At 66.5% G+C, this 26,000-nt stretch overlaps 2 protein-coding genes across 8 annotated transcripts; one reads left to right on the forward strand and one right to left on the reverse strand.

Annotated features, from left to right (window-relative positions):
* The first annotated feature begins 464 nt into the window (after positions 1-464).
* HDAC5 (histone deacetylase 5) lies at positions 465-20,666 on the forward strand. 7 transcript variants are annotated; one of them, XM_059869172.1, is made up of 27 exons: positions 465-560; positions 1,938-2,051; positions 4,297-4,371; positions 5,678-5,892; positions 6,685-6,817; positions 6,907-7,021; positions 7,117-7,244; positions 7,333-7,464; positions 9,300-9,406; positions 9,659-9,787; positions 10,124-10,355; positions 11,148-11,335; positions 11,544-11,819; positions 12,103-12,253; positions 14,068-14,201; positions 14,284-14,404; positions 15,451-15,500; positions 15,572-15,679; positions 16,263-16,318; positions 16,404-16,491; positions 16,581-16,700; positions 16,794-16,891; positions 17,579-17,697; positions 17,783-17,916; positions 18,144-18,228; positions 18,343-18,496; positions 19,286-20,666. In XM_059869172.1, the coding sequence occupies exons 2-27, from the start codon at positions 2,030-2,032 to the stop codon at positions 19,323-19,325; spliced, it is 3,210 nt and encodes a 1,069-aa protein (XP_059725155.1). In that variant the 5' UTR covers positions 465-560; positions 1,938-2,029; the 3' UTR covers positions 19,326-20,666. The 7 variants fall into 7 exon arrangements, with proteins under 7 accessions (XP_059725155.1, XP_059725156.1, XP_059725157.1 ...); XM_059869173.1 differs by having other exon boundaries at positions 9,662-9,787; XM_059869174.1 differs by having other exon boundaries at positions 6,688-6,817.
* G6PC3 (glucose-6-phosphatase catalytic subunit 3) lies at positions 20,072-25,973 on the reverse strand. Its single transcript, XM_059869197.1, has 7 exons — positions 25,823-25,973; positions 25,019-25,245; positions 23,891-23,997; positions 23,612-23,702; positions 23,123-23,241; positions 22,894-23,035; positions 20,072-21,913 (listed from the first exon to the last, which is right to left on the reverse strand). Exons 1-7 carry the CDS (start codon positions 25,838-25,840, stop codon positions 21,562-21,564), a joined length of 1,056 nt encoding a protein of 351 aa, XP_059725180.1. The 5' UTR covers positions 25,841-25,973; the 3' UTR covers positions 20,072-21,561.
* Positions 25,974-26,000: the final 27 nt, after the last annotated feature.

The raw sequence follows: 26,000 nt of genomic DNA on the forward strand, positions 1-26,000 counted from the left end.
TGCTGAGCTGTTGCACGCTCATTCGCACACCTGTGCGCCCTGTCACGCTCACATTCACACACTGTTGCACGCCCATTCACACACCTGTACGCCCCTGCAAGCTCACATTCCCGTGCTGTTGCACGCCCATTCAAACACCTGTGTGCCCTGGCACGCTCACATTCACACACTGTTGCACGCCCATTCACACAACTGTGTGCCCCTGCACGCTCACATTCTCGTGCTGTTGCACGCCCATTCACACACCTGTATGCCTTGGCACGCTCCTTCACACACCTGTGTGCCCTTGCACGCTCACGTGCCTACCGACACCGCCTCACGCTCACTCGCTCCGCGGCCCCTTTAAGGCCCGAACAGGCTCCGCCCCCTTTAGGCACCGCCCCTTTAAAGGGGAGGGGGCTCGCGCGCGCGGGGCTATTTTTAGCGCCGGGCGCCGTCACGTGACCCGGAGTGACGTCACCGAATGTTGTTGTCGGGGCGGGCGGGGCCGCGCGGCGAAGATGGAGGAGGAGGCGGGGGGGCGGCGGGGCGCGCGCCGGGCGGCACCGGGGGGACCCCAGGTACGGGCGGCACCGGGGGGCCACCGGGGTGGCCGCATCGGGGCGGGGACCCGCGCCGGGGGTCGCTCCGCGGGGTTCGGGACCCCCGTGCGGCTCCGAGGGGGCTCCGTGCGGCGGCCGGGGGGGCTGCAATCCCGGAGGTCCGGTGCGGTTGGGGACGGGCGGGGGGGGGGGGTTCTGTGCAATGGGGGTGGGGTCCGGTGCGGGGTCATGGTGCGCTCGGGGGGCGCGGGGTGCGTGGCTGTGCGCCGTGCGGAGCGGGGGGGCCGCAGTGGGGACCCCCGTGCGGGTTTGGGGGGGCTGCAGCGGGAGGAGCCCTGCGCGGGTCGGGGGCTGCAGCGGGACCCGTGCGCACCGCGGGAGGGGTGCGGTGGGGGTCCCGGTGTGCTCGGGGAGGGGCTCCGGTGGAGGGGCCCGCTGCGGGTCGGGAGAGCTGCACTGGGGGTCCCGGTACGATCCGGTGCGGGGGCTGCAAGAGGGACCCCCCCCGTGCGGGTGGGGGGCTCCTGTGCATTCCGGGGTCCCGGTGCGGCTCGAGGGGGGGAGCGTCCATGCAATGGGGGGGCCCTGCAGCCCGGAGGGGCCCCGTGCAGTTTCGGGGGTCCCGCTGCCATCGGGGGGTCCCGCTGCCGTTCGGCGGGGCCCTGCAATGAGCGGTCCCGGCGCGGGTCGGGGGGCGCGGTGTGGTTCGGGGGGGTCGGTGCGGGTGGGGGTCCCGGTGCGATGGGCTGTGCACTGTGCAGCGGGGGGGGGGGGGAGTCCCCGTGCGCTCGGGGGTCCTGCGGGTTCGGGGCTCCCGCAGTGTCGGGGGGCCCGTGCGCCGGCACGGCGGCGGCTCCGCAGCGCGGCCGGGGGGGCCGGGGGGGCCCCGCTGCACCGCGCCGGGCTCGGCGCTGCCGGCGGCGCGAGTGGCGTGTCCCCTCCGTGGGGTCCGTCCCGCCGCGTGGCCCTCGCAGGTGACGCCCCCAGACCCCGATCTTGGGGCGACGCCTCGGTTTGGGGGAGTTGCAGCACCGGGGAGCCCGCGGGGGGCGGGGGGGGTCAGCGTGTGTCCCCCCTCCAGCCGTGTCCTTATGGGGGTCCCATCCGTGTCCCTGTGGGGTGGCACGGCCGGGGGGTCCTTCCCCGTTAAGCCCCCGGGCTCCCCCTCTGCGGGGCCCCCTTTTCCTGCAGAGCTTTGTGTAACCCTGCCGACCCCCAGGTCCCTTCTGGGGGTGCCCCCAGCCCCCCCATCCCGGGGGAACACCGGAGGGGAGGGGGACACATCCTGCCCTGGGTGGGTGCTCAGGGGGGCTCGGTGCGGGCTCAGACCCCCCCGTTTGTTGCGGGGGGAGCTTTTGGGGGTCCCGGGGTGCTGACAGGCGCTTGGTCCCGCAGGGCTCCCGGGCGGCGCGGGCACAGCCCCGGTGCCCCGGCCGGCGCTGACGGACACGCGCCTCTGCGAGCCCCCCCGGCACCCGCGGGCCACCATGGACCCCCAGAGCGACACAGGTGAGAGCCCGCGGGGGCTGCACCCGCTGGGCACCGCTGAGAGAGCTGGGCACTGCCCCTGGGCACTGCCGTGTCCCCGCTGTGCCACCTCAGCAAATATTGGGGTACCGGGGGTCTGCAGCAGCGGGGCACATCCGCGCCAAACGGGGGTACCTGGGCACCAGGGGGCACCAGGGCCACCCCTTCCCCCGGTTATCCCAGCCCCTCTGCCGGTGTTCCCGGGCCCCAGCATCCTCCTGCTGGGAGGGGAAACTGAGGCACGGCTCCCGGCACCGTCGTGGCACGGCTCACACGTGGCTCTTTATGCCACCGGGGGCGGGTCCCCGCGGCCCCCTGAGGTGCCCGCGGTGCCACGCGTGGGGACAGCCAGCCGTGGTGACCGCCAGGGCCGTGCCCGCGCTGTCCCGGCTGCCGCTGGCTCCCAGCAGAGCCGCCCTGTAATTATCCCGGGGGGAACTCCGGCGACATCTGGACGCGCTGGTGTCCCCCCCGAGGGGACACGCGGCAGCGCCGACACCCGCGGCCTCTGCAGGGGAAACTGAGGCCCGCGGCGGTGGCATGGTCTCGCCGCCGCTTGGGGACGGGGGCGTGTGTCCCCTCTGTCCCCAGCCCCCCCCCCCGGGCCGCCCGCCGGTATTTTTGGAGCGGCCGCGGGGCTGGAGCGTCGCCCGGCCGTGCCTGGCACGGGGCTGGCACGCGGCGCGGTGGCACGGGGACACGGCCGGGCCACCTCTGCCATCCCCGGGCGCTTTCCTTGGGGTCCCCTCCCGGCTTTGGCTTTGGGGCTGTCTGGGGGGATTTGGGGACCCCTCGGAGGTGCTCACTTGGGAGGTCTCGGCCGGGCTGGGACCATGGGGGATGTGGCAGAGGCCACCCCTGGGGGCTCAGCGGTCCCCAGTCAGCCCCTGGGGGTCCCCAATCAGCCCATGGGGGCTCCGTGACCCCCCAGGGCTCCTTATCCCAGAACCGGGGGGTCCCGCGAGTGCCGGTCCCATCCCCGGGGCGCAGCCCCCTCGCTCCCCTCCTTCCCTCCCGGAGTTCCTGGGGGTCCCCACCACTCCCCCCAACATCCCTGAGGGTCCCCCCCGTCCCCCAGGTGTGCCACCACCTCTGGGGGGGCTCCGCGGCCCGGAACCCCCTCTGCCATGCCGTGGGAGCCAGGAAAGGAGTCTGGGAGTGGGACTTGGGGTCCGACCACCGGGAAGGGGGTCCGGGAGCCAGGCGGGCCCATTCCCGCGGCCTCCTGCCCGCTGGCAGCACCAGAAATAGCCGGGCTGACGTCAAGCCCCAAAGCACCCCGGGGGGGGCAGCGGGGGGGGCGGGGGGTGTCCCAGAAATATCCCGGCTATTAAAAGTCTTGGCTCGGGATTAACGCCTGGTAAATAAACGTGGCGCTGCCGGGGGGGTTACGCACGGTCGGGGCGCCTGGGGTGGGGTGGGGGGGGTCCCCGTCTCCAAAAAAAGGGGGATTCCACACCTCAGCACGGTGTCACCCCCCCCCCCCCCCCGGGTTGTCCCTGCAGAGCCACGTGGGGACACCGATCCGGCGGGAAATGTGCTGAGCTGGCAGCTGCGCCCCCCTCCTCCCAGCCCCTCTTGGGGGGCTCCTGTTGGGGCACTCGGGGGGTCTGCAGTGGGGTGGGGGGGTCCTCTGCCTTCACGTTCCCAAAGTGGGGTTAATCCCCCCCAGGCACATCCCAGCTTTGGTTCCGGCAGCGCTGATGCGGATTAACGTCCCTGGCAATTAGGGGGATGGGGGGGAGGGGGGTGGGATGGAGCTGGGGGGTCCTGGGGACCCCAGGCACCCCACAGCCTCCCCCAGGCCGGGCAGCCCGTGCCCCCCCAGCTCCCGGGGTAGTTCGGGGGGTCTGGGGCAGGGAGGGGGGAAGGGACACAGCGCATCCCCTCCCGGGATCTGCCCTGGCCCCCCCGGCACAATTCCCTATTTATAGCCGGCTCCTCCCGTGCGGCGGCTATTTCCAGGCGCCAGAGAGAATAGCCTGGATTGTGGGGGGGGGGCGTGGGTGAGGGGGGGCCCTTCGGCCCTGCCCTGCCTGTAATGGGGGGGCTGCACTGGCTCCCGTCACCCCAAAAACCAGGGATGCTCTGTGACCACCGGCCAGCATCTCCCCAGCCCCACCCACCCAGGAGGGATTTGGGGAGCTGAGGTTGGGTTTGGGTTGGGGGGGATGCAGTGGCCCCCAGTTCCCAGCCCGTTCAGGGGGTCCCGGGTGTCTCTCTGCAGAGGGGGGGTCCGGCCGTGAGCCCCCGCTGGAGCTGCTGCCCCGTGTCCCCCTTCACGCTGCCCTGCCCGCCCCAGGTGAGTGGGGCCGGCCCCCCGTGCCCCCCAAAACCCGGTGACACCGCCCTAAACACGGTGACATCCCCCACAGGTGTGCGGGGGGGGAACTGCTGAACACGAGTGTGTTCAGGTGTGCAAGAGAGAGAGCCCCCGTCCCCCCCCTCCCCGCCCCCCTTGCACAAATGCGTGTGCAAGGACAGGTGTGCAAGGACAGGTGCTGCAGCCCTGGGGGTGCTGCCCCTGGCCCCTCCCGTGTCCCCATTCCAAGGGACACCCCCATTGTGCCCACGGGGACCTCTCTGTTAGGGGGGATCCTGGGCAGCGAGGAGTTAAACACCCCTGTCCCTCAGGGGGGCTGCAGGGTGGGGTGTGACCCCAGCCCGGAGCCCCCACTGACCCCAAAGTGCCCCCTTGGCACCTCGGGGCTATTTTTAGCCCCTCCACGGGCTGGGTGCTGGCACCCCCCCATTGCACCCCAACACCCCGCGGGGCCCTTTGGGTACCCCCGGCTGGGGGGGCAGGTTCGGGGGGCTGCAGGAGCACCCCGGTGTACCCCCAAATACCCCCCTCCCCCCCACCCCGGCAGAGCCAAACCCCGGGGCTGCTCTGGGGGGGCTGGATGGGACTGGGGGTGGTCGGGATATGGGGGTGCTGCTTCTCCTGGGGGGGCTCTGTGGTACTGGGGGGGGGGCTGGCTGTCCTTGGGGGGGGGTCTGTGCCCCACCTCCGTGCACGGTGACGTCCGTGGGTCCGCGCGGGGACACGTCAGTGCCCGTCAGTGCCCGACGTGCGGCCGCGCCAGGTGGAGGGGGCTGGGGGGGCTCATTAACATGCACCGCGTGCCCCCCCCGCCCCCGCCTTCCTGTGTGCGTGGGCCCCCTCCCCTCCGCTCCTGCGTGTCCCAGCCGTCGCTACCGGGGGGGGGGGGTCTGTGCCCGCTGGGGGGGATATTGGGGAGGGGGGAGTCGGTGTGTGCTGCAGATGGAGGGGTTTGGATTGGGTGGGGACCCCCCCCCCGTTTTTGGTTTTTGGGGGGGTTAGCTGGGGTGGGGGTCGATCCAAGGGGATGGGGCTGTGGGGAGACCCCCGAGGGCTTCCTTGACACCCCCCCCAGCAGCCCCTGAACCCACCCCCCATCCTTGGAACACCCCCAAAACGCCCCTTCAGTGTGTCCCCCCCTCCCCAACATCACTCCCGGGACACCCCCAAACCACTCTCAGCTCCCCCCTGCCTCCCCAGAGCACCCCAAACCCACCCCTTAAACCCCTCCCAGCCCCCTCCATCCTTCCCGGGCTGTCCCCATCCCTTTTCCCCCCCAACCCAGCGTGTCCGGCAGGGCCGGAGGGGCCGGAGGGGCCGGGCCCGGAGGCGGGGGTGGACGCGGGGCTGGCGGCGGCGCGGGAGCAGCAGCTGCAGCGGGAGCTGGTGGCCCTGAAGCAGCAGCAGCAGCTCCAGAAGCAGCTGCTCTTCGCCGAGTTCCAGAAGCAGCACGAGCACCTCACCCGCCAGCACCAGGTGCAGCTGCAGAAGCACCTCAAGGTGGGTGGGGGGCATGGCTGGGGCTGGGGGGGGGTGCTGGAGGTGTGGGGGATCTGGGGGGATGGAGTGTGGGGGTGTCACCCATTGGGGGTGATGGAAGTGGGGAGAGGGATACTGGGGAGGATGGAGATGTGGGGGTATCACCAGTCTGGGGAGGATGGAACTGGGGAGAGGGATACTGGGGAGGATGGAGATGTGGGGGTGTCACCAGTCTGGGGAGGATGGAACTGGGGAGAGGGATACTGGGGAGGATAGAGATGTGGGGGTATCACCAGTCTGGGGAGGATGGAACTGGGGAGAGGGATACTGGGGAGGATGGAGATGTGGGGGTATCACCAGTCTGGGGAGGATGGAACTGGGGAGAGGGATACTGGGGAGGATGGAGATGTGGGGGTATCACCAGTCTGGGGAGGATGGAACTGGGGAGAGGGATACTGGGGAGGATGGAACTTGGGAGAGGGATACTGGGGAGGATAGAGATGTGGGGGGTATCTCACCAGTCTGGGGGGCAGATGGGGCTTTTGGAGGGGTACTGGGGAGGATGGAGCTGCTGGGGGAGGAATTATGTGGGGGGATGGAGCCATGGGGTGGGATATTGGGGTTGATGGAGCCTTTGGGAGGGACACAGGGAGTGATGGAGCCCTGGAGTGTCACTGATGGAGGGTGAGGGAGCCATCGGGGGGACCCCACCCCGGGGGTTCCAGCGCCATGGGGCACTGCCCCTGTGGCTGGGGGTGAGGAGGGGGCGCGGGGCTGTGCCCGGGGTCCCACGGCGGTGCCCCCGCCCCGCAGCAGCAGCAGGAGGCCCTGGCAGCCCGGCGGCAGCAGGAGCTGGAGCAGCAGCGGCAGCGGGAGCGGCAGGAGCTGGAGCAGCAGCGCCTGGAGCAGCTCCAGAGCCTGCGCCCCAAGGAGCGGGGCCGTGACAGTGAGCTGGGGGGGCTGGGCCGGGATCTGGGGGTGCAGCAGGGCTGGAGGGAGGGCTGTGCTGCCCCCCTGACCCCCCCGTGCCCCCAGGTGCCATCGCCAGCACGGAGGTGAAGCTGAAGCTCCAGGAATTCCTGCTCAGCAAGACAAAGGAGCCGGGCCCCGGCCCCCCCAACCATTCCCTCCCCCAGCACCCCAAATGTTGGTAGGTGCCCCCGAGCCCCGCAGGACCCCCCCGAGGCACCCTGGGGGTGACCTGGGTGTCCCAGCGGGCTCTCTGCCACTGTCCCCCCCCTCCAGGGCTCACCACACCTCGTTGGACCAGAGTTCCCCCCCCCAGACCGGCAGCCCGGGGACCCCCCCATCCTACAAGCTCCCCCTCCTCGGCACCTACGACGGCCGGGACGATTTCCCGCTCCGCAAAACCGGTGGGTGCCGCCCGGGGGGGGGGGGGGGGGGCGTGCCACACCCGCGGGGCGTGACGGTGGCACTCCGGTGACACTTTTGTGTCCCCAGCGTCGGAGCCCAACCTGAAGGTGCGCTCGCGGCTGAAGCAGAAGGTGGCGGAGCGCAGGAGCAGCCCCCTCCTGCGGCGCCGCGACGGCTCCGTGCTCAGCGCCTTCCGCAAGCGCCACGTGGAGATCACCGGTGCGTGGGGACACCGGGGACACCGCGGGGACACGGGCGGGGCTCGCGGCTGGGGCTCGCTCGCCCAGGTCACCCGGTGATTCCCCAGAGCCCCCGTGGCCTCCTGTGGCTGGGGTGACACATGTGACACGTGCGGGGTGTCAGGGTGTGACACGCTGTGTGACACAGGGCAGTGTCTGTGTGACACGGAGCAGTGTCCCCATGCCTGTGTGACACCCGTATGTCCCACAGTGTCAGTATGACACGGGGCAGTGTCCCTGTGCCCGTGTGACACGTGTCCCGCAGTGTCAGAGTGTGACACAGGGCAGTGTCCCCGTGCCTGTGTGACACACGCGTGTCCTGCTGTGTCAATATGACATGGGACAGTGTCAATGTGTGACACACTGTGTGACACAGAGCAGTGTCCCTGTGCTCATGTGACACCCATGTGTCCCGCAGTGTCAGTGTGACACAGAGCAGTGTCCCCATGCTCGTGTGACACAGAGCAGTGTCCCTGTGCCTGTGTGACACACGTGTCCTACAGTGTCAGTGTGACATGGGGCAGTGTCCCTGTGCCTGTGTGACACAGAGCAGTGTCCCTGTGCCCGTGTGACACGTGTCCCGCAGTGTCAGGGTGTGACACAGGGCAGTGTTCCCATGCCCGTGTGACACACGCATGTCCTGCCGTGTCAGTATGACATGGGACAGTGTCAATGTGTGACACACCGTGCGACACAGAGCAGTGTCCCTGTTCCAGTGTGACACCCATGTGTCCTGCAGTGTCAGGGTGTGACACAGGGCAATGTCCCCATGCCCGTGTGACACCCGTGTGTCCCACAGTGTCAGTGTGACACGGGGCCGTGTCAGTGTGTGACACATCATGCGACATGGAGCAGTGTCCCTGTGCCCATGTGGCACACACATGTCCCGCCGTGTCCGTGTGACACAGGGCAGTGTCTGTGTGACATGGAGCAGTGTCCCCATGCCCATGTGACATGGAGCAGTGTCCCGCATTGTCAGTATGGCACAGAGCAGTGTCCCTGTGCCCGTGTGACATGTGTGTGTCTCAGTGTCAGTGTGTGACATACCATGCGACACAGGGCAGTGTCCCCATACCTGTGTGACACATGGCAGTGTCCCCATGCCAGTGTGACACCCGTGTGTCCTACAGTGTCTGTGTGACACGGGGCAGTGTCCCCATGCCCGTGTGACACACGTGTCCTGCAGTGACACAGGGCAGTGTCCCCATGCCCGTGTGACACACATGTGTCCTGCAGTGTCTGTGTGACATGGGGCAGTGTCCCCATGCCCGTGTGACACACATGTGTGCTGCAGTGACACAGGGCAGTGTCCCCATGCCCGTGTGACACACGTGTCCTGCAGTGACACAGCGCAGTGTCCCCATGCCCGTGTGACACACATGTGTCCTGCAGTGACACAGTGCAGTGTCCCCATGCCCGTGTGACACACATGTGTCCTGCAGTGACACAGGGCAGTGTCCCCATGCCCGTGTGACACACATGTGTCCTGCAGTGACACAGGGCAGTGTCCCCATGCCCGTGTGACACACATGTGTCCTGCAGTGACACAGTGCAGTGTCCCCATGCCCGTGTGACACACGTGTCCTGCAGTGACACAGGGCAGTGTCCCCATGCCCGTGTGACACGTGTGTCCTGCAGTGACACAGGGCAGTGTCCCCATACCTGTGTGACACATGGCAGTGTCCCCATGCCCGTGTGACACACGTGTCCTGCAGTGACACAGCGCAGTGTCCCCATGCCTGTGTGACACACATGTGTCCTGCAGTGACACAGGGCAGTGTCCCCATGCCCGTGTGACACGTGTGTCCCCCGCAGTGTCGTCGGTGTGCAGCAGTGCCCCCGGGTCGGGGCCCAGCTCCCCCAACAGCTCCCACGGTGCCCACAATGGCCTGGCCGCCTCTGTCCCCAACATCCACAGCGAGGTATGGCCCACTGGGGACGGGGACAGGGACGGGGACACACGTGGGGGCAGGGGGCTGGCAGGGTGTCAATGGTGTCATGTCCCCACATGTGCTGGTGACATGGCGTGTCCCCACCTGTGTCGATGGTGTCGTGTCCCCACACGTGCTGGTGGCCTGTCCTGTCGTGTCCCCACACGTGCTGGTGGCCTGTCCTGTCTGTCCTGTCGTGTCCCCCACGGGTGTTGATGCCATGTTTGCCGTGTGGTGCCACAGCAGCTCCTGCCCCAGCCCCGTGCCCTGGCCCTGGACGGGACCCAGCTCAGCCTCTACACGTCCCCATCGCTGCCCAACCTGTCCCTGGGGCTGCAGGCCACTGTCACCGTCACCAGCGCCCACCTCCCCGTGAGTGGGGGCACGGGGACCCTGGGCTGGGTGGCACTGGGACCCTGGGCTGGGTGGCACTGGGGCTTGGCACCCCACGGGGCGGGGCATGAGAACCCCACGAGAGGTGGCAGGGGACCTGGAACTCCACAGAGGGAACATGAGGGACCGCCTGGGGACATGGGGACACCGTGGCGGGTGGCACTGGGACATAGATCCCCACAGTGTGGGGATATGGGGATACAGTGGGGGGTGGCATGGTGGCCTGGCACCTACAGCAGGAATGTGGGGGTGGCACAGAGACCTGGCAGCCCTGGGGTGACGTGGGGACCCCCAGTGGCACCGCTGTCCCCGCAGGTGTCCCCCAAGCTGTCGCCACAGGCGGAGGGCGAGCGGCCGGGGGTGCCCCCGGGGGTGTCCCCGCTGCGCCCCGGGGCCGCCCTCACCGGGAAGTTCCTGAGCACGTCCTCGATCCCGGGCTGCCTGCTGGGGGTGGCCCTGGACGGGGACGCCCCGGCCGGGTCCCCGTCCCTGCTGCAGCACGTGCTGCTGCTGGAGCAGGCGCGGCAGCAGAGCACCCTCATTGCTGGTGAGCCCTGCGTGCCTGCTCCGTGTCCCCTCGGTGTCCCTTGGTCCCTCCTCAGTGTCCCCCTGGTCCTCCTTCAGTGTCCCCGTGGTCCCTCCCTCAATGTCCCCATAATCCCCCCCTCAGTGTCCCCCTGATCCCCCCTCAATGTCCCCATAATCCCCTCCCTCAGTGTCCCCCTGATCCCCCCTCAATGTCCCCATAATCCCCTCCCTCAGTGTCCCCCTGGTCCCCCCCTCAATGTCCCCTTGATCCCCCCTCAATGTCCCCATAATCCCTCCCTCAGTGTCCCCCTGGTCCTCCTTCAGTGTCCCCCTGGTCACACCCTCAATGTCCCCATAATCCCCCCCTCAGTGTCCCCCTGATCCCCCCTCAATGTCTCCCCAATCCCCCCCTCAATGTCCCCATAATCCCCCCCTCAGCGTCCCCCCAGTACTTTCCCAGTTTGCCCTCGTTTACCTCCCAGTTTGCCCCCGTTTTCCCCCCAGTCCTGCCCAGTTCACCCCCCTTTCCTTCCCCCCTTTCCCAGTCCCCCGGTCTGTCCTGCATTTCCCCAGCTCTCCCCAGTTCCCCGCTGTCTCCGGGGGGGCTCTGACCCGATGTCCCCGTGTCCCCGCAGTGCCCCTGCACAGGCAGTCCCCGCTGGTGACCGGGGGGGTTCCGGGGTGCCGGGGTGGCTCTGACCCGATGTCCCCGTGTCCCCGCAGTGCCCCTGCACAGGCAGTCCCCGCTGGTGACCGGGGGGGTTCCGGGGTGCCGGGGTGGCTCTGACCCGATGTCCCCGTGTCCCCGCAGTGCCCCTGCACGGGCAGTCCCCGCTGGTGGCGGCGGAGCGGGCGGGGGCTCCCCGCGGGAGCAAGCTGCCGCGGCACCGGCCCCTGAGCCGCACGCAGTCCTCGCCGCTGCCGCAGAGCCCCCAGGCGCTGCCCCACGGCCCCCTCCAGCAGCACTTCCTGGACAAGCAGCAGCTCCAGCTGGCCAAGGTGGGCATGGAGGGGCACCACTGACCCCCAAAATTCAGCGGGGAGGGGCGGTGCGAGCAGGGGAAACTGAGGCACAGGCTGGGAAACTGGGGAAGGGCTGGACAGAGGGGACGGGTGTGTGTGGCTGTGGGGTACAGGGGGAACATGGGGTGGGCAGGGGGCAGACACGGAGTATGGGGGGGTCACTTAACCCCCGTGCCCCCCCCAGCTGCTCCCCAAAGGGGGGGAGCTGGCCCGGCAGCCCCCCACCCACCCCGAGGAGACGGAGGAGGAGCTGACGGAGCAGCAATCGCCCCCCCCGGGGAAGAGAGGCCCCCCCGGCCCTCCTCTCGGCCCCCCCCTCGCCCTGGTGTCCCCAGAGGCCGGGGACCCCCCAGAGCAGCCACAGGACCCCGAAGGCTGCCAGGAGCCAGGTGACAGCGGGGACGAGGCCGAAGCCCCTGGGGACCCTGACGTCACTGAGCTGGGGGTCACCTACAAACAGGTGAGACTTTGGGGGGCACCCAAATCCCCCCCAGCTCCCTCCATCCCCCCAAACTCCAGCTCCAGCACCCCCTGCACCCCTTTGCACGAGCCCCCCTCGCCCCCTGCCCTCCCCCCAGCCGTGTGGTGTGTCCCCTCCCCCGTTTTTGGGGACGCTGCCGCAGCGATGACTCGCAAGGGTCGGTGACTCATCCCCCCCTCTGTCCCCCTGTCCCCGCCGCCCCCGCGCCGTGACCCCCCCCTCCCCCCATCCCCTGCCGTGACTCACGCCGCCCCCTCCCCAGGTGTACCCCGAGGCGCCGCTGCAGCTCTTCCCCGCGCCCCCCCTGGGGGTCCTGGCTCTGCCCCACCCCGCCCTCGCCCGCACCCAATCGTCCCCGGCCAGCGTCAAACCCCCCCAGCCCGAGGGGCCCCCCAAGCACCTCTTCACCACAGGTACGGCACCGCGGGCTCGGGGGGTCCCTGTGCCCTGGGCTTCTGTCACCTGGGGGGCTCCTGTCCTGTGGGAAGTGCCAGGGATGGCTGTGTCCCCCCCCTCTCGAGGGTCCCATTCCGTGGTGGGGCTGTGGATGTTCCTGTCCTGTAGGATTCCCTTCTTCCCTGGGGTTCCCAATCCTGGGGGGTGCCCAGGGGTTCCCCTACTCCATAGGATCCCCCTGTCCCGTGGGGTTCCCAATATTTTGGAATGTCCTGGGGTTCCCCTGCTCCATAGGATCCCCCTGTCCCGTGGGGTTCCCAATATTTTGGAATGTCCTGGGGTTCCCCTGCTCCATAGGATCCCCCTGTCCCCTGGGGTTCCCAATATTTTGGAATGTCCTGGGGTTCCCCTGCTCCATAGGATCCCCCTGTCCCCTGGGGTTCCCAATATTTTGGAATGTCCCAGGGTCCCTCAATGCCATAGGATCCCCCTGTCCCCTGAGTTCCCAATATTTTGGAATGTCCCAGGGTCCCTCAATGCCATAAGATCCCCCTGTCCCCTGAGTTCCCAATATTTTGGAATGTCCCAGGGTCCCTCAATGCCATAGGATCCCCCTGTCCCCTGGGTTCCCAATATTTTGGAATGTCCCAGGGTCCCTCAATGCCATAAGATCCCCCTGTCCCCTGAGTTCCCAATATTTTGGAATGTCCCAGAGACCCTCAATGCCATAAGATCCCCCTGTCCCCTGGGGTTCCCAATATTTTGGAATGTCCCAGGGTCCCTCAATGCCATAGGATCCCCCTGTCCCCTGGGTTCCCAATATTTTGGAATGTCCCAGGGTCCCTCAATGCCATAGGATCCCCCTGTCCCCTGAGTTCCCAATATTTTGGAATGTCCCAGAGACCCTCAATGCCATAAGATCCCCCTGTCCCCTGGGTTCCCAATATTTTGGAATGTCCCAGGGTCCCTCAATGCCATAAGATCCCCCTGTCCCCTGGGTTCCCAATATTTTGGAATGTCCCAGGGTCCCTCAATGCCATAGGATCCCCCTGTCCCCTGGGTTCCCAATATTTTTGAATGTCCCAGGGTCCCTCAATGCCATAAGATCCCCCTGTCCCCTGAGTTCCCAATATTTTTGAATGTCCCAGGGTCCCTCAATGCCATAAGATCCCCCTGTCCCCTGAGTTCCCAATATTTTGGAATGTCCCAGAGACCCTCAATGCCATAAGATCCCCCTGTCCCCTGGGTTCCCAATATTTTGGAATGTCCCAGGGTCCCTCAATGCCATAGGATCCCCCTGTCCCCTGAGTTCCCAATATTTTGGAATGTCCCAGGGTCCCTCAATGCCATAGGATCCCCCTGTCCCCTGGGGTCCCTCAGTGCCATAGGATCCCCCTGTCCCCTGGGTTCCCAATATTTTGGAATGTCCCAGGGTCCCTCAGTGCCATAGGATCCCCCTGTCCCCTGGGTTCCCAATATTTTGGAATGTCCCAGGGTCCCTCAGTGCCATAGGATCCCCCTGTCCCCTGGGGTTCCCAATATTTTGGAATGTCCCAGGGTCCCTCAGTGCCATAGGATCCCCCTGTCCCCTGGGTTCCCAATATTTTGGAATGTCCCAGGGTCCCTCAGTGCCATAGGATCCCCCTGTCCCCTGGGGTTCCCAGTGCCTGGTGTCCCTCAATCCCGTGGATTCCCTTTGTCTCCTGGAGTTCCCCACACCCTGAGGTTCCCAGGGATCCCTGCATCCCCTGGGATCCCCCTTCCCCCTGGGGCTCCTCCCCCTCCCTGGGGGTGTCCCGGGGTGCCAGCCGTGCCAGCTGTGCCGTGCCAGGTGTGGTGTACGACACGTTCATGCTGAAGCACCAGTGCACCTGCGGGAACACCACCATCCACCCCGAGCACGCCGGGCGCATCCAGAGCATCTGGTCCCGGCTGCAGGAGACGGGGCTGCTGGGCAAGTGCGAGGTGAGGGGGGGCTCCCCGTGTCCTGGTGGGGGTCAGGATGGCGTGGGGAGCCCGGGGGGACTCAGCCTGTGCCCCTTCCCAGCGGATCCGGGGCAGGAAGGCGACGCTGGAGGAGATCCAGACGGTGCACTCGGAGCACCACGCGCTGCTCTACGGCACCAGCCCCCTGAACCGCCAGAAACTGGACAGCAAAAAGCTGCTGGGTGGGTGCTGGGGGGCCCTCCGATGCCTGGGACCCCCCCTCTCTGGAGCTGGGGTCACCTTGCTGCCCTGTTCCTTGTGATCCCTCTGTTCCCTGCGGGTTCCCATCCCCTGGGGTGTCCAGGAGAGTCCGTGTCCCATGGGGGGGGGTTCCAGTCCTTGGGGTGTTCAGGGGTCCCATGGGATCCCCCTGTCCCCTGGGGTTTCCCCATCCCTTGGGGTGCCTGGGGTTTCTCCTGTCCCATGGGATCCCCCTGTCCCCGGGTGTTCCCAATCCTTTGGGGTGCTCAGAGGTCCCACGGGATCCCTGTGTCCCCTTGTCCTTTGGGGTGCTCAGAGGTCCCCTTTATCCCACGGGATCCCTGTGTCCCCTTGTCCTTCGGGGTGCTCAGAGGTCCCCTTATCCCACGGGATCCCTGTGTCCCCTTGTCCTTCGGGGTGCTCAGAGGTCCCCTTATCCCACGAGATCCCCGTGTCCCCTTGTCCTTTGGGGTGCTCAGAGGTCCCCTTATCCCACGGGATCCCTGTGTCCCCTTGTCCTTCGGGGTGCTCAGAGGTCCCCTTATCCCACGGGATCCCCGTGTCCCCTTGTCCTTTGGGGTGCTCAGAGGTCCCCTTATCCCACGGGATCCCCGTGTCCCCTTGTCCTTTGGGGTGCTCAGAGGTCCCCTTATCCCACGGGATCCCCGTGTCCCCTTGTCCTTTGGGGTGCTCAGAGGTCCCTTTATCCCATGGGATCCCTGTGTCCCCTTGTCCTTCGGGGTGCTCAGAGGTCCCCTTATCCCACGGGATCCCTGTGTCCCCTTGTCCTTTGGGGTGCTCAGAGGTCCCCTTATCCCACAAGATCCCTGTGTCCCCTTGTCCTTTGGGGTGCTCAGAGGTCCCCTTATCCCACGGGATCCCTGTGTCCCCTTGTCCTTCGGGGTGCTCAGAGGTCCCCTTATCCCACAAGATCCCTGTGTCCCCTTGTCCTTTGGGGTGCTCAGAGGTCCCCTTATCCCACGGGATCCCTGTGTCCCCTTGTCCCCATCACCCCTTGACCCCGCAGGTCCCATCACTCCGAAGACGTACGCGGTGCTGCCGTGCGGGGGCATCGGGGTGAGTCTGGGGGCAGGGCTGGGGGTGTCCCCGGGGTGGCCGTGCCCCGCTGAGCCCCGGTGTCCCCGCAGGTGGACAGTGACACGGTGTGGAACGAGCTGCACTCGTCCAGCGCGGTGCGCACGGCCGTGGGCTGCCTGCTCGAGCTGGCCTTCAAGGTGGCCGCAGGAGAGGTCAAGGTGAGCATGTGTCATTGTCACTCTGCCTCCCTGCATGTGTCCCTCCCTGTCCCGTGTGTGTCCCAGTTGTGCCCCAGTGCCACACGTGTCCCTGTGTCACACACATCCCTCTGTGTCCCGTGCATGTCCCTCTGTCCCAGTTGTGCCCCAGTGCCACATGTGTCCCTGTGTCACACACACACATCCCTCTGTGTCCTGTGCATGTCCCTCTGTCCCAGTTGTGCCCCAGTGCCACATGTGTCTCTGTGTCACACACACATCCCTCTGTGTCCCGTGCATGTCCCTCTGTCCCAGTTGTGCCCCAGTGCCACACACATCTCTGTGTCACACACGCATCCCTGTGTGTCCCGTGCATGTCCCTCTGTCCCAGTTGTGCCCCAGTGCCACATGTGTCTCTGTGTCACACACACATCTCTCTGTGTCCCGTGCATGTCCCTCTGTCCCAGTTGTGCCCCAGTGCCACATGTGTCCCTGTGTCACACACACATCCCTGTGTGTTCCATGCATGTCCCTCTGTCCCAGTTGTGCCCCAGTGCCACACGTGTCCCTGTGTCACACACACATGTCCCTCTCTGTCCCCCAGAATGGCTTTGCCGTCATCCGCCCCCCAGGCCACCACGCCGAGGAGTCCACGGCCATGTGAGTACAGGCACGGGCTGGGACCCCCACCAGGGCCACCCCCCTGCCCAGGGCCACCCCCTCCACTGATGTCCCTTGTCCCCAGGGGCTTTTGCTTCTTCAACTCGGTGGCCATCTCAGCCAAGCTGCTGCAGCAGCGGCTCAGCGTGGGCAGGATCCTCATCGTGGACTGGGTAAGGGGGGGACAGGGGGGACCCCACAGCCCTTGGGGCCCGCCTGGGTGGGTGTGTGGGGGGTCCCTGACACGCGGGTGCCCCCCCAGGACATCCACCACGGGAACGGGACCCAGCAGGCCTTCTACAGCGACCCCCACGTGCTCTACATCTCCCTGCACCGCTACGACGACGGCAACTTCTTCCCGGGCAGCGGGGCCCCCGAGGAGGTACCGGGGGGAGTTTGGGGGGGTGGGGGGTCCCTCCGTGCCCCCCCCCCCCCCCCACTGTGGCACGGGGGGGTCACCTGTGGTTGTGCCCAGGTGGGCAGCGGGCTGGGCGTGGGCTACAACATCAACATCGCCTGGACCGGCGGCGTGGACCCCCCGATCGGGGACGTGGAGTACCTGACAGCCTTCAGGTGGGGGGGCTGCACCTGGTGGGGGCACGGCTGGGGGACCCCTGGGGAGGGGCTCCATGGTGGGGGGGGCTCTGCCTTGGGGAATTCCGGTGTCCTGGGGGGGGTTCCTGAGCCCTTGGGGGGCTCTGTCCTATGGGAGGGGTCCCTGTGTCCTGGGGGAAGGGTCTCTGTGCAGTGGGGAGGGGTCCCTGCATCAGGGGGGGGCTCTGGATGCTGGGAGGGTCCCTGCACACCTTGGGGGGGGGTCCCTGCACACCTTGTGGGGTCCTTGCACACCTTGGGAGGATCCCTGCACACCTTGGGGGGTCCTTGGATACTGGGAGGGTCCCTGCACACCTTAGGGGATCCCTGCACACCTTGGAGGGTCCCGGGATGCTGGGAGGGTCCCTGCACACCTTGTGGGGTCCCTGCACACCTTGGGGGGTCCCTGCACACCTTGGAGGGGTCCTGCAGACCTTGGGGGGTCCCTGCACACCTTGGGGGATCCCTGCACACCTTGGAGGGGTCCTGCAGACCTTGGGGGATCCCTGCACACCTTGGGGGAGGGTCCCTGCTCCCTGTGGGTCTCCCCAAGTCCTGGGCTGTCCCTGTCCTCTGGGAGGATCCCCATGTCCTGGGGGGGTGTCCCTGCCCTCTTGGGGGGCTCCCCCAGCCCTGGGGGGGGTCTCGAGCCGCCGCTGCCCCCAGGACGGTGGTGATGCCCATCGCCAACGAGTTCTCCCCGGACCTGGTGCTGGTCTCCGCCGGCTTTGACGCCGTCGAGGGCCACCTGTCCCCGCTCGGTGGCTACTCCGTCACCGCCAAGTGTGAGTGGGGTCTGGGGGCATCCCTGGCTGGGGGGGACCCCGGCCTGGCTGCCCCTCACCCCGTGCCCGGTGCCCCCCCCCCCAGGTTTCGGGCACCTGACGAAGCAGCTGATGATGCTGGCGGGGGGCCGGGTGGTGCTGGCGCTGGAGGGGGGACACGACCTGACGGCCATCTGCGACGCCTCCGAGGCCTGTGTCACCGCCCTGCTCGGCCTCGAGGTACAGGGGACACCCCCGAGGGCCCCCCGAGCCCCCCAGCCCTTCCCCGGGGGCGTGCTGGGGCGCACACCCCGCGTCGTGCCTCAGTTTCCCCTCGTTGGTTGGTGAGGGGCTCCGGTCCCGTCCCTGCCGTGGCTTTGGGGGTGCTGGTGGCAGTTTGGGGGTGCTGGTGGCAGTTTGAGGATGCTGGTGGCAGTCTGGGGGGGCTGACGGGGTGTCCCCCCCAGCTGGAGCCCCTGGACCCGGCCCTGCTGCAGCAGAAGCCCAACGTGAACGCGGTGGCCACGCTGGAGAAGGTCATCGAGATCCAGAGTGAGCACGGGGACACAGGAGGTCCCCGAGGGGTCCCCGGGGCCGGTTCTGTCACTGGGGGGACACGGGGGGGACACTGCCAGCTCGGTCCCAGCCCTGTCACTGTCCCCGCAGGCCGGCACTGGGGCTCTGTCCGGCGCTTTGCCACCGCCGTGGGCCGGTCCCTGCTGGAGGCGCAGCGTGGGGACACCGAGGAGGCCGAGACGGTGACAGCCATGGCCCTGCTGTCCGTGGGCGCCGAGCGCGGCGGGGCGGAGCCACAGGCCAGGTACGGCCCGGGGACACGGGGGGGGTGTGTGGCAGTGGGGGACACTTGGGACACGGGGGCTGTGTGGCAATGGGGGACATGGGGGGTGTGTGACAGTGGGGGACACTGGGGACACGGGGGGTGTGTGACAGTGGGGGACACGGGGGGTGTGTGACAATGGGGGACACAGGGGCTGTGTGACAATGGGGGACACGGGGGGTGTGTGACAGTGGGGGACATAGGGGCTGTGTGACAATGAGGGACACGGGGGTGTGTGACAATGGGGGACACTGGGGACACAGGGGCTGTGTGATAATGGGGGACATGGGGGCTGTGTGACAATGGGGAACATGGTGGGAGGTGAATGGAGCCAGGTGTGACACCAGGGGGACAGAGGGGACACGGGGAGGGTGTGACACTGGGGGACACGGGAGGACATGGGGGGGGGGTGTGTGACATTGGGGGACACTGGGGACACAGGGGCGGTGTGACAATGGGGGACATTGGGTGGGAGGTGAATGGAGCCAAGTGTGACACTGAGGGGACACGGGGAGGGTGTGACAATGGGGGACACTGGGGACACAGGGGGTGTGTGAATGGAGCCAGGTGTGGCACTGACAGGGACATGAGGGACATGGTGGGGGACACGAGGGGGTGTGACACTGGGGGACATGGGGAACATGGGATGGGTGTGACAGTGGTGGGGGGGGGGGGGGGGCACGGGGGGGTGTGAATGGAGCCAGGTGTGACACTGGAGGGGACGTGTGTCCCCGGGGAGGGGTGACAGACACTTGTCCCTCCCCTGCCCAGGCCAGCAGAGGAGCCCATGGAGGCCGAGCCCACGCTCTGACCCGCCCGGATCATCCACCAAACCAAGGAACACCTGGAAAAGAAGAAAAACACACACACACACACACAAAAAAAATCACAGTAAAAGGAAAAAAAAAAAAAAATCCAAAACACACACAAAAAAACACTAAAAAAAAAAAAGGACAAAAAAAAAAAAAGGCAGAAATCGAAAGGAAAACCAGAAAAAAAGAGGAAAATATTTTCTTTTTCTATTAAAAAGAAGAGAAAAACACAAAAAAATCCCCCCGCCCATCCTGTGCCCCCGGCTCCCCGCGGTGTTTGCGGTCGTGTCTCTTGTGCAGCAGCAGTTCCACCAGCACCCCCTGTGTCCCCCTGTGTCCTCCCCATGTCCCCTGTGTCCCTCGGGTCCCCCCGGCGCTGCCTGGACCCCCCCCGGGGCTCCTCGAGATTTTTTTTTAGGGTTTTTTCCTTATTTCCCCCCATTTTTCTGTGTCTCCCCCCTCGTTCCCTCCCTGGCTCTGAATCCTTCCCCCCCGGGGGAGGCAATGGGAAAATTCGTGCCTTTAAGTAAGGTTTTTTTTTTTTTTAATGCCTTAATTTCCCTTCATTTTGGGTTTTTCTTAATTTTCTTGGGTTTTTTATTTTCCCTTCGGCCTCCCCGTTTTGGACAGGGACAGGAGACAAAGGGACGAGCCCTGTCCCCAACCCTCCCTGTCACTTTGTCACCCCTTTGTTGGGATCAAATTTATCCTTATAGGAGAGGGAAAAACAAAAAGAGAGAAAAAAAAAGAGGAAAAACCACTTTATTTTCCTGTTTTGTCACCAGCCAGAGGGGCCTCGGAGCAATTTTAGCTTTAAAAGAGAGAAAACCACCCAACCCCCCCCAAAAAAGGGATATAATTTTATTACAGATGGATTATTTAATAGTATTTTTTTAATGGGGGGGGTGGAGGGGGGGACTGGGACAGGGACAGCACGTCGTGGGTTAAATTATTCCGGGGGTGGGGAGGGAATTTGGGGTGGTCCCAAATTAGGACAGAGGGCTGAGGTTGTCCTTGTCACCTCTCCTGGGTGGGGGGAAGGATTAGGGTGAGGAAAGGGGAGGGGGATCGTGCGTGTCCCCAACTCTGGGGATCCCCCTCCCCATCCCAGGAGAGGGAAACGCCTCTGGATTTGGGGCAGGGGGAGGAGGAGGGTCTCCGGCCCCCCGGCAGCGTGCCCGGCTTGCTTTGGGCTGGTGTCCCCGCCCCGCCCCGCCGTGTGTCCCCCGTGTCCCCCGGTCCCGTCCGTCCCCGCTCACGCTCGCTCTGGGTCTCGGTTCAGTATTTTGTAAGATGTCACCGATGTTCGTCCTTGTATAAATAAACTGTTTCTGGCAATACCCGCCGGGCCCGCTGCCTTTGGGGGTGCTGGGGGTGTCCCTGTGTCCCTTTTCCTGTCCTTGTGTCCCTTTCCCTGTCCCTGTGTCCCTTTCCCTGCCCCCTTCTCCCCGCCGTGTCCCCACGTGCCTCAGTTTCCCCAAGAGGCGCAGGGAGCGGGGAGGGGGGGGTCCCTTTTGTCACCCCCGGGCTCGGGGGGGCTCTGTCCCCGCTGTCCCCCCCCTCTCCCGGCTCTGCCCGTGTCCCCCCGCAGCACTCGGGGCCCGGCTCGGTTCTGGTGCTTTATTTGGTTCCAAACGGGGGCGGCCCCGCACACACCGGGGTGAGGAGGGGTCCCGGCGGGCCGGGGGGGGTCCCATCCCTGCTGCAGAGGGGATGGGACAGCTGGGGAGAGGGTGGCAGCTCAGTGTCCCCGGGCCGGGGCTGTCCCTGGGCTGTGTCCCCAGACCCCACTGGGCACGGGGCACCCCCAGCTCTGCCCTGGGGGGTCAGGGACCCCCTACCCGGGGTGAGGGGGGGTCCCTGGGGCAGGTGAGGGTGAGCATGAACCGGGACGACGGCTCAGTTTGGGGGGAAGGAGTGAGAGGGTGAACTGGGAACAGAGCAGAAACCCCCCACTCAATCTGGGGGTCCTGGGGGGAAGGAGTGTGAGAGTGAACTGGGAGCAGAGCAGGGCCCCCCACTCAATTCGGGGGTCCCTGGAGGAAAGGGTGGGTGAGGATGAACTGGGACAGGAGTGGGGACCCCCTACTCGATTTCAGGGTCCCTAGGACAAAAGGAGTGTGAGAATGAACTGGCAAGAGAGCAGACACCCCCTACTCAATTTGGGGGTCCCTGGGACAGCTGGGGACGAACTGGGAGCAGATCCCCCCCCACTCCCCGATATTGGGGGAGGGTCTAGGGGGTTGCCCGGAGCCGCCGGAGGGTGAGGATGAGCTGGGGCAGGAGGGAGCCCACCAGCACGGGCCCCAGGGTGTAGCGAGCACCCACGTTCAGGTACCACAGGGCGGTGTCGCCGCTCTTGGGCAGCTTGTGCAGCATGTCCAGGGCCAGCAGCCCCAGCGTGGCGCTGCCCAGGGGCGGCTCCAGCGCCTGCAGCTCCTCGGCGGCTCGGCGGCTCAGGGGGTGCCGGGCGGCCAGGGCCAGCCCCAGGGCGCTGCTGCTCACCCGGCACAGCGAGGACCAGGGCCGCGTCTCCGGCCGCAGCCAGGACGGCTCCGAGCAGCGGGCGCTGGCCCGGCGGAGGGACCTGCGTGGGGAGCGCGGGGATTGGGGTGTGCCCACCCCCCAGAAACGGCTCTGGGGGCAGCCCCCTCCCCAAAGCGCTCAGGAGGCACATCCATGGCTGCCCGGGGGCAGATCCCTGCGGTTTGTCCCAAAAACACTCCAGGCAGCAGATTGCTGGGGGTGCCTCCCTCCAGCCTGGAGGGCTGCTGCCTGGGGATACCCCTCCCTGGTGGGCACATCTCTGGGGGACCCCCCGACACCCCGGAAGGGTGATCCTTGTGACACTCCTGTCCCCCTGTGACACCCCAGAAGGGTGATCCCCGTGACACCCCTGTCCTCCTGTCACACTCCTGTCCCCCTGTGACACCCCAGAAGGCTGATCCCCATGACACACCTGTCTTCCTGTCACACTCCTGTCCCCCTGTCACACCCCAGAAGGGTGATCCCCGTGACACCCCTGTCCTCCTGTCATACTCCTGTCCCCCTGTGACACCCTAGAAGGGTGATCCCCATGACACACCTGTCTTCCTGTCACACTCCTGTCCCCCTGTCACACTCCTGTCCCCCTGTGACACCCCAGAAGGCTGATCCCCATGACACACCTGTCTTCCTGTCACACTCCTGTCCCCCTGTGACACCCTAGAAGGGTGATCCCCATGACACACCAGTCTTCCTGTCACACTCCTGTCCCCCTGTGACACCCCTTTCTCCCTGTCACACTCCTGTCCCCCTGTGACACCCCTTTTCCCCTGTGACACCCCTTTTCCCACAGGACACCCCTGTCCCCCGTGACACCCCTGTCCCCCTGTGACACCTCTTTTCCCACAGGACACCCCTGTCCCCCCGTGACACCCCTGTCCCCCGTGATACCCCTGTCCCCCTGTGACACCCCTTTTCCCACAGGACACCCCTGTCCCCCGTGACACCCCTGTCCCCCCGTGACACCCCTGCCCCCCCGTGACACCCCTGCCCCCCGTGACACCCCTGTCCCCAGGCTCTCACCAGTCCAGGTCCAGCCCCGCGGCTGTGGCCAGCCCGTGCAGGGCCAGCGCGCTCAGGAGCAGCCCCAGAGCCGTCAGCAGGAAGAAACGAACCTTGAGGAAGTTGGGGGGCCAGCGCTGCAGCCCCCAGCCCAGAGCCATCCCTGGCGGCGGGGACAGGCGGGGTTGGCACTGGGACGGACTGGGAAGGGGCTCCGGGGAAGGGGAAGGGGCTGGGGCGCCCCCCTCACCTGCCAGGGAGCCGGAGATCACCTGATGGGGGAAGTGGGCCAGCACGAAGATGCGGGAGAGCCCCATGGCCACCAGCAGGAGGATGTAGAGCAGGAACGGGATCAGCCTCAGCAGCCGGCTGGAGGGGAACGGGGTCAGAGGGGCGGGAAGGGGGAAAGCACAGCTGAAGGGGGCAACAAAAGGTCCTGGGGGGCATTCAGGGGGTCTCACAGCCTCCTCCCGAGCTGACAGGGAGGGGTGTGTCCCCCCTGGAGCTGCCCTGCTGGGAGGGATCCTAATCACCTTCCACGGGTGCTGCCCACCTAGCAAGGGTCCCACATCCACCCCCATTTCCCACAGGTGCTCTGGAAGCTTCCAAGGGATGGGGTCTCAATCCCGGGACCCCTCCCCTGCCTGATCCCCGTGGGTTCTGCCCCACATCCCACCCCCGTGTTCCCACAGAGGCTCAGGACGCTCCCCAGCGCTGCCCCTGCCCGTCCCAGACTCACCTGCGGGTGTACCTGGACATCGCCTTGCTCAGGGCGGTGACAATCGGCCACAGGGCCGCCCCCAGGATCATGCAGTGGCCCGAGGGGCTCCCTGGAGGATGAAGCACACTGGGGCTGTGGGGAGCACGTCCCGGCAGGAGGAGAGCTGGCAATGTCCAGTCCAACCCTTCCCCACTGCTCAAGAGTGGATTTTCCCACCTCCAGCCCAGCGTTCCCACATGGATGGGGCTCCTGGGGCTCCTGCCCGGGGATCCCGGGGCTGCTCGAGCTGGGACTCACCTGGTCCTGTCTCGCAGGTGGCCGGGAACTGGCGCAGCGGGAGCTGCTCTCGCTCAGACAGCCCCGACTCGTGGATCCACCAGTACGGGCGTTCCCCGAACAGGAACCTGCGGCAGGGACAGCAGGGGGCGGTGGGAGAGAGCCCAGGGAGCCGGGCAGGATCCCTGCAGCCCATCCCTGGGACCCAGCAGGGAACGATCCCTGAAGCCCATCCCTGGGACCCAGCAGGGCAGGATCCCTGCAGCCCTGGGACCCAGCGGGGTAGGATCCCTGCAGCCCAACCCTGGGATCCAGCAGGGCAGGATCTCCGCAGCCCATCCCAGGATTTCCAGCAGGGCAGGATCCCTGCAGCTCATCCCAGGATTTCCAGGAGAGCAGGATCCCTGCAGCCCATCCCTGGGATCCAGCAGGGCAGGATCCCTGCAGCCCTGGGACCCAGCGGGGCAGGATCCCTGCATCCCATCCCAGGATTTCCAGGAGAGCAGGATCCCTGCAGCCTATCCTGTATGATCCAGGAGAGCAGGATCCCTGCAGCCCATCCCTGGGATCCAGCAAGGCAGGATCCCCGCAGCCCATCCCTGGGATCCAGCGGGGCAGGATCCCTGCAGCCCATCCCTGGGATCCAGCAGGGCAGGATCCCTGCAGCCCATCCCAGGATTTCCAGCAGGGCAGGATCCCTGCAGCCCATCCCTGGGACCCAGCAGGGCAGGATCCCTGCAGCCCATCCTGTGTGATCCAGGAGAGCAGGATCCCTGCAGCCCATCCCAGGACTTCCAGCAGGGCAGGATCCCTGCAGCCCTGGGACCCAGCAGGGCAGGATCCCTGCAGCCCATTCCAGGATTTCCAGGAGAGCAGGATCCCTGCAGCCTATCCTGTATGATCCAGGAGAGCAGGATCTCTGCAGCCCATCCCAAAATAATCCCATCTCCAGGGATGAAGCCACAGAGGATCAGGATCCCCTGCCAGTCCTGATGCTTCCTGGGCTTTTCTCTGCCAGGAATTCCTGGCAGATGCTCGGGGCAGCTCGGGTGACCCTGGGGAATGCCACAGGCAGGGAGTCTGTGCCCAGAATGCCACAGGCAGGGCGCAGGGAGTGTCCCAGTGCCACCCTCCACGTGCCCCCCTCACCACTTGAGGACCACGTTGAGCCACTCGGCCACCAAGGCGATCCAGAGGACCATGAAGGACACGTGCTCGTCCAGGCCGCGGGCCAGCGGGAAGCAGATGGTGTAGATGGAGTTGGGGTCCAGGTGGGAGGTCAGCAGGAGCCAGAACTGCTCCAGCCAGGGCGGCCCAGCCTGCAGGGCCACGGCGGCGTGGATCCCAGCCTCGTGCAGGGCATCCATGGCACTGGGCTGGGACACAGCAGGGAGATCAGCCCCGGCACAGATCCCCAGGAATCCCTTGCGGACAGCAGGAGAGGTGGCTGGATCCCGAGGGATCCCTTGGTGGGAGGTGGCTGGATCCTTAGGAATCCCTTGGTTCTGACTCAGGCAGTCATTCACCACTTGAAGTTTGCCCACAAATGACTCCCAGATTTCTGCCCGAGGGCAGAGGACACCTGTGGCTCAGGGATGGGGGCCAGGGCAGGATCTCGGGGGGTTGGTGTGGGATTTCCTGGAGAAGGTGAGATGCTCCAAAGAGCCACCACTTCCCTAGGCTTTCCCTTGGAAACCTCCTGGGTCTCCTGTGGTGATTCTGCAGAAGGCCTGGGCTCTCCCTGGAGCCACCCTTGGTTTACCTTGGCCTTTTCCCGGGGTCTCCCTAAGGAGGGTCCTGGGCCTCCCTGGGGTCCCTCCGGGCCTCTCTGTGCTCTCAGGCCCGAGGCCTCCCTGGGGTCTCCCTACATCAGACCCGCGCCTGCCCATCCCCAACAGCAGCCTCTGAGCCTCCCGGTGGCGCTGCCCACCCCCCGGTACCGGCGGGAGGTACCTGAGGGGGGGGCTCCATCCCGGGGACCCCTCAAAACTCCCTCCCGCCGCTCTCAGCGCCCTCTTCCGCCTACACTTCCCATCACTTCCCGCGGGGCGGCGCGCTACGGCGGACCGGGAGGGACAAACCGCTACCGGGCTAGGCTCAGCCAATCAGGGCGCGGGGCGGAGCAGATCGG

The sequence above is a fragment of the Haemorhous mexicanus genome, chromosome 28 (genome assembly GCF_027477595.1).
Source record: "Haemorhous mexicanus isolate bHaeMex1 chromosome 28, bHaeMex1.pri, whole genome shotgun sequence".
Classification (NCBI taxonomy): Eukaryota; Metazoa; Chordata; class Aves; order Passeriformes; family Fringillidae; genus Haemorhous; species Haemorhous mexicanus.

Coding starts and splice junctions, on each gene's coding strand:
- G6PC3 (XM_059869197.1), bottom strand. Junction 23,703..23,890: donor CACCTGCGAGACAGGACCAG/GTGAGTCCCAGC, acceptor TTCATCCTCCAG/GGAGCCCCTCGGGCCACTGC. Junction 23,036..23,122: donor GATCTCCGGCTCCCTGGCAG/GTGAGGGGGGCG, acceptor CCCCGCCGCCAG/GGATGGCTCTGGGCTGGGGG.
- HDAC5 (XM_059869172.1), top strand. CDS start 2,030: ATGGACCCCCAGAGCGACACAG. Junction 5,893..6,684: donor AGCTGCAGAAGCACCTCAAG/GTGGGTGGGGGG, acceptor CCCGCCCCGCAG/CAGCAGCAGGAGGCCCTGGC. Junction 16,319..16,403: donor GCCGAGGAGTCCACGGCCAT/GTGAGTACAGGC, acceptor CCTTGTCCCCAG/GGGCTTTTGCTTCTTCAACT.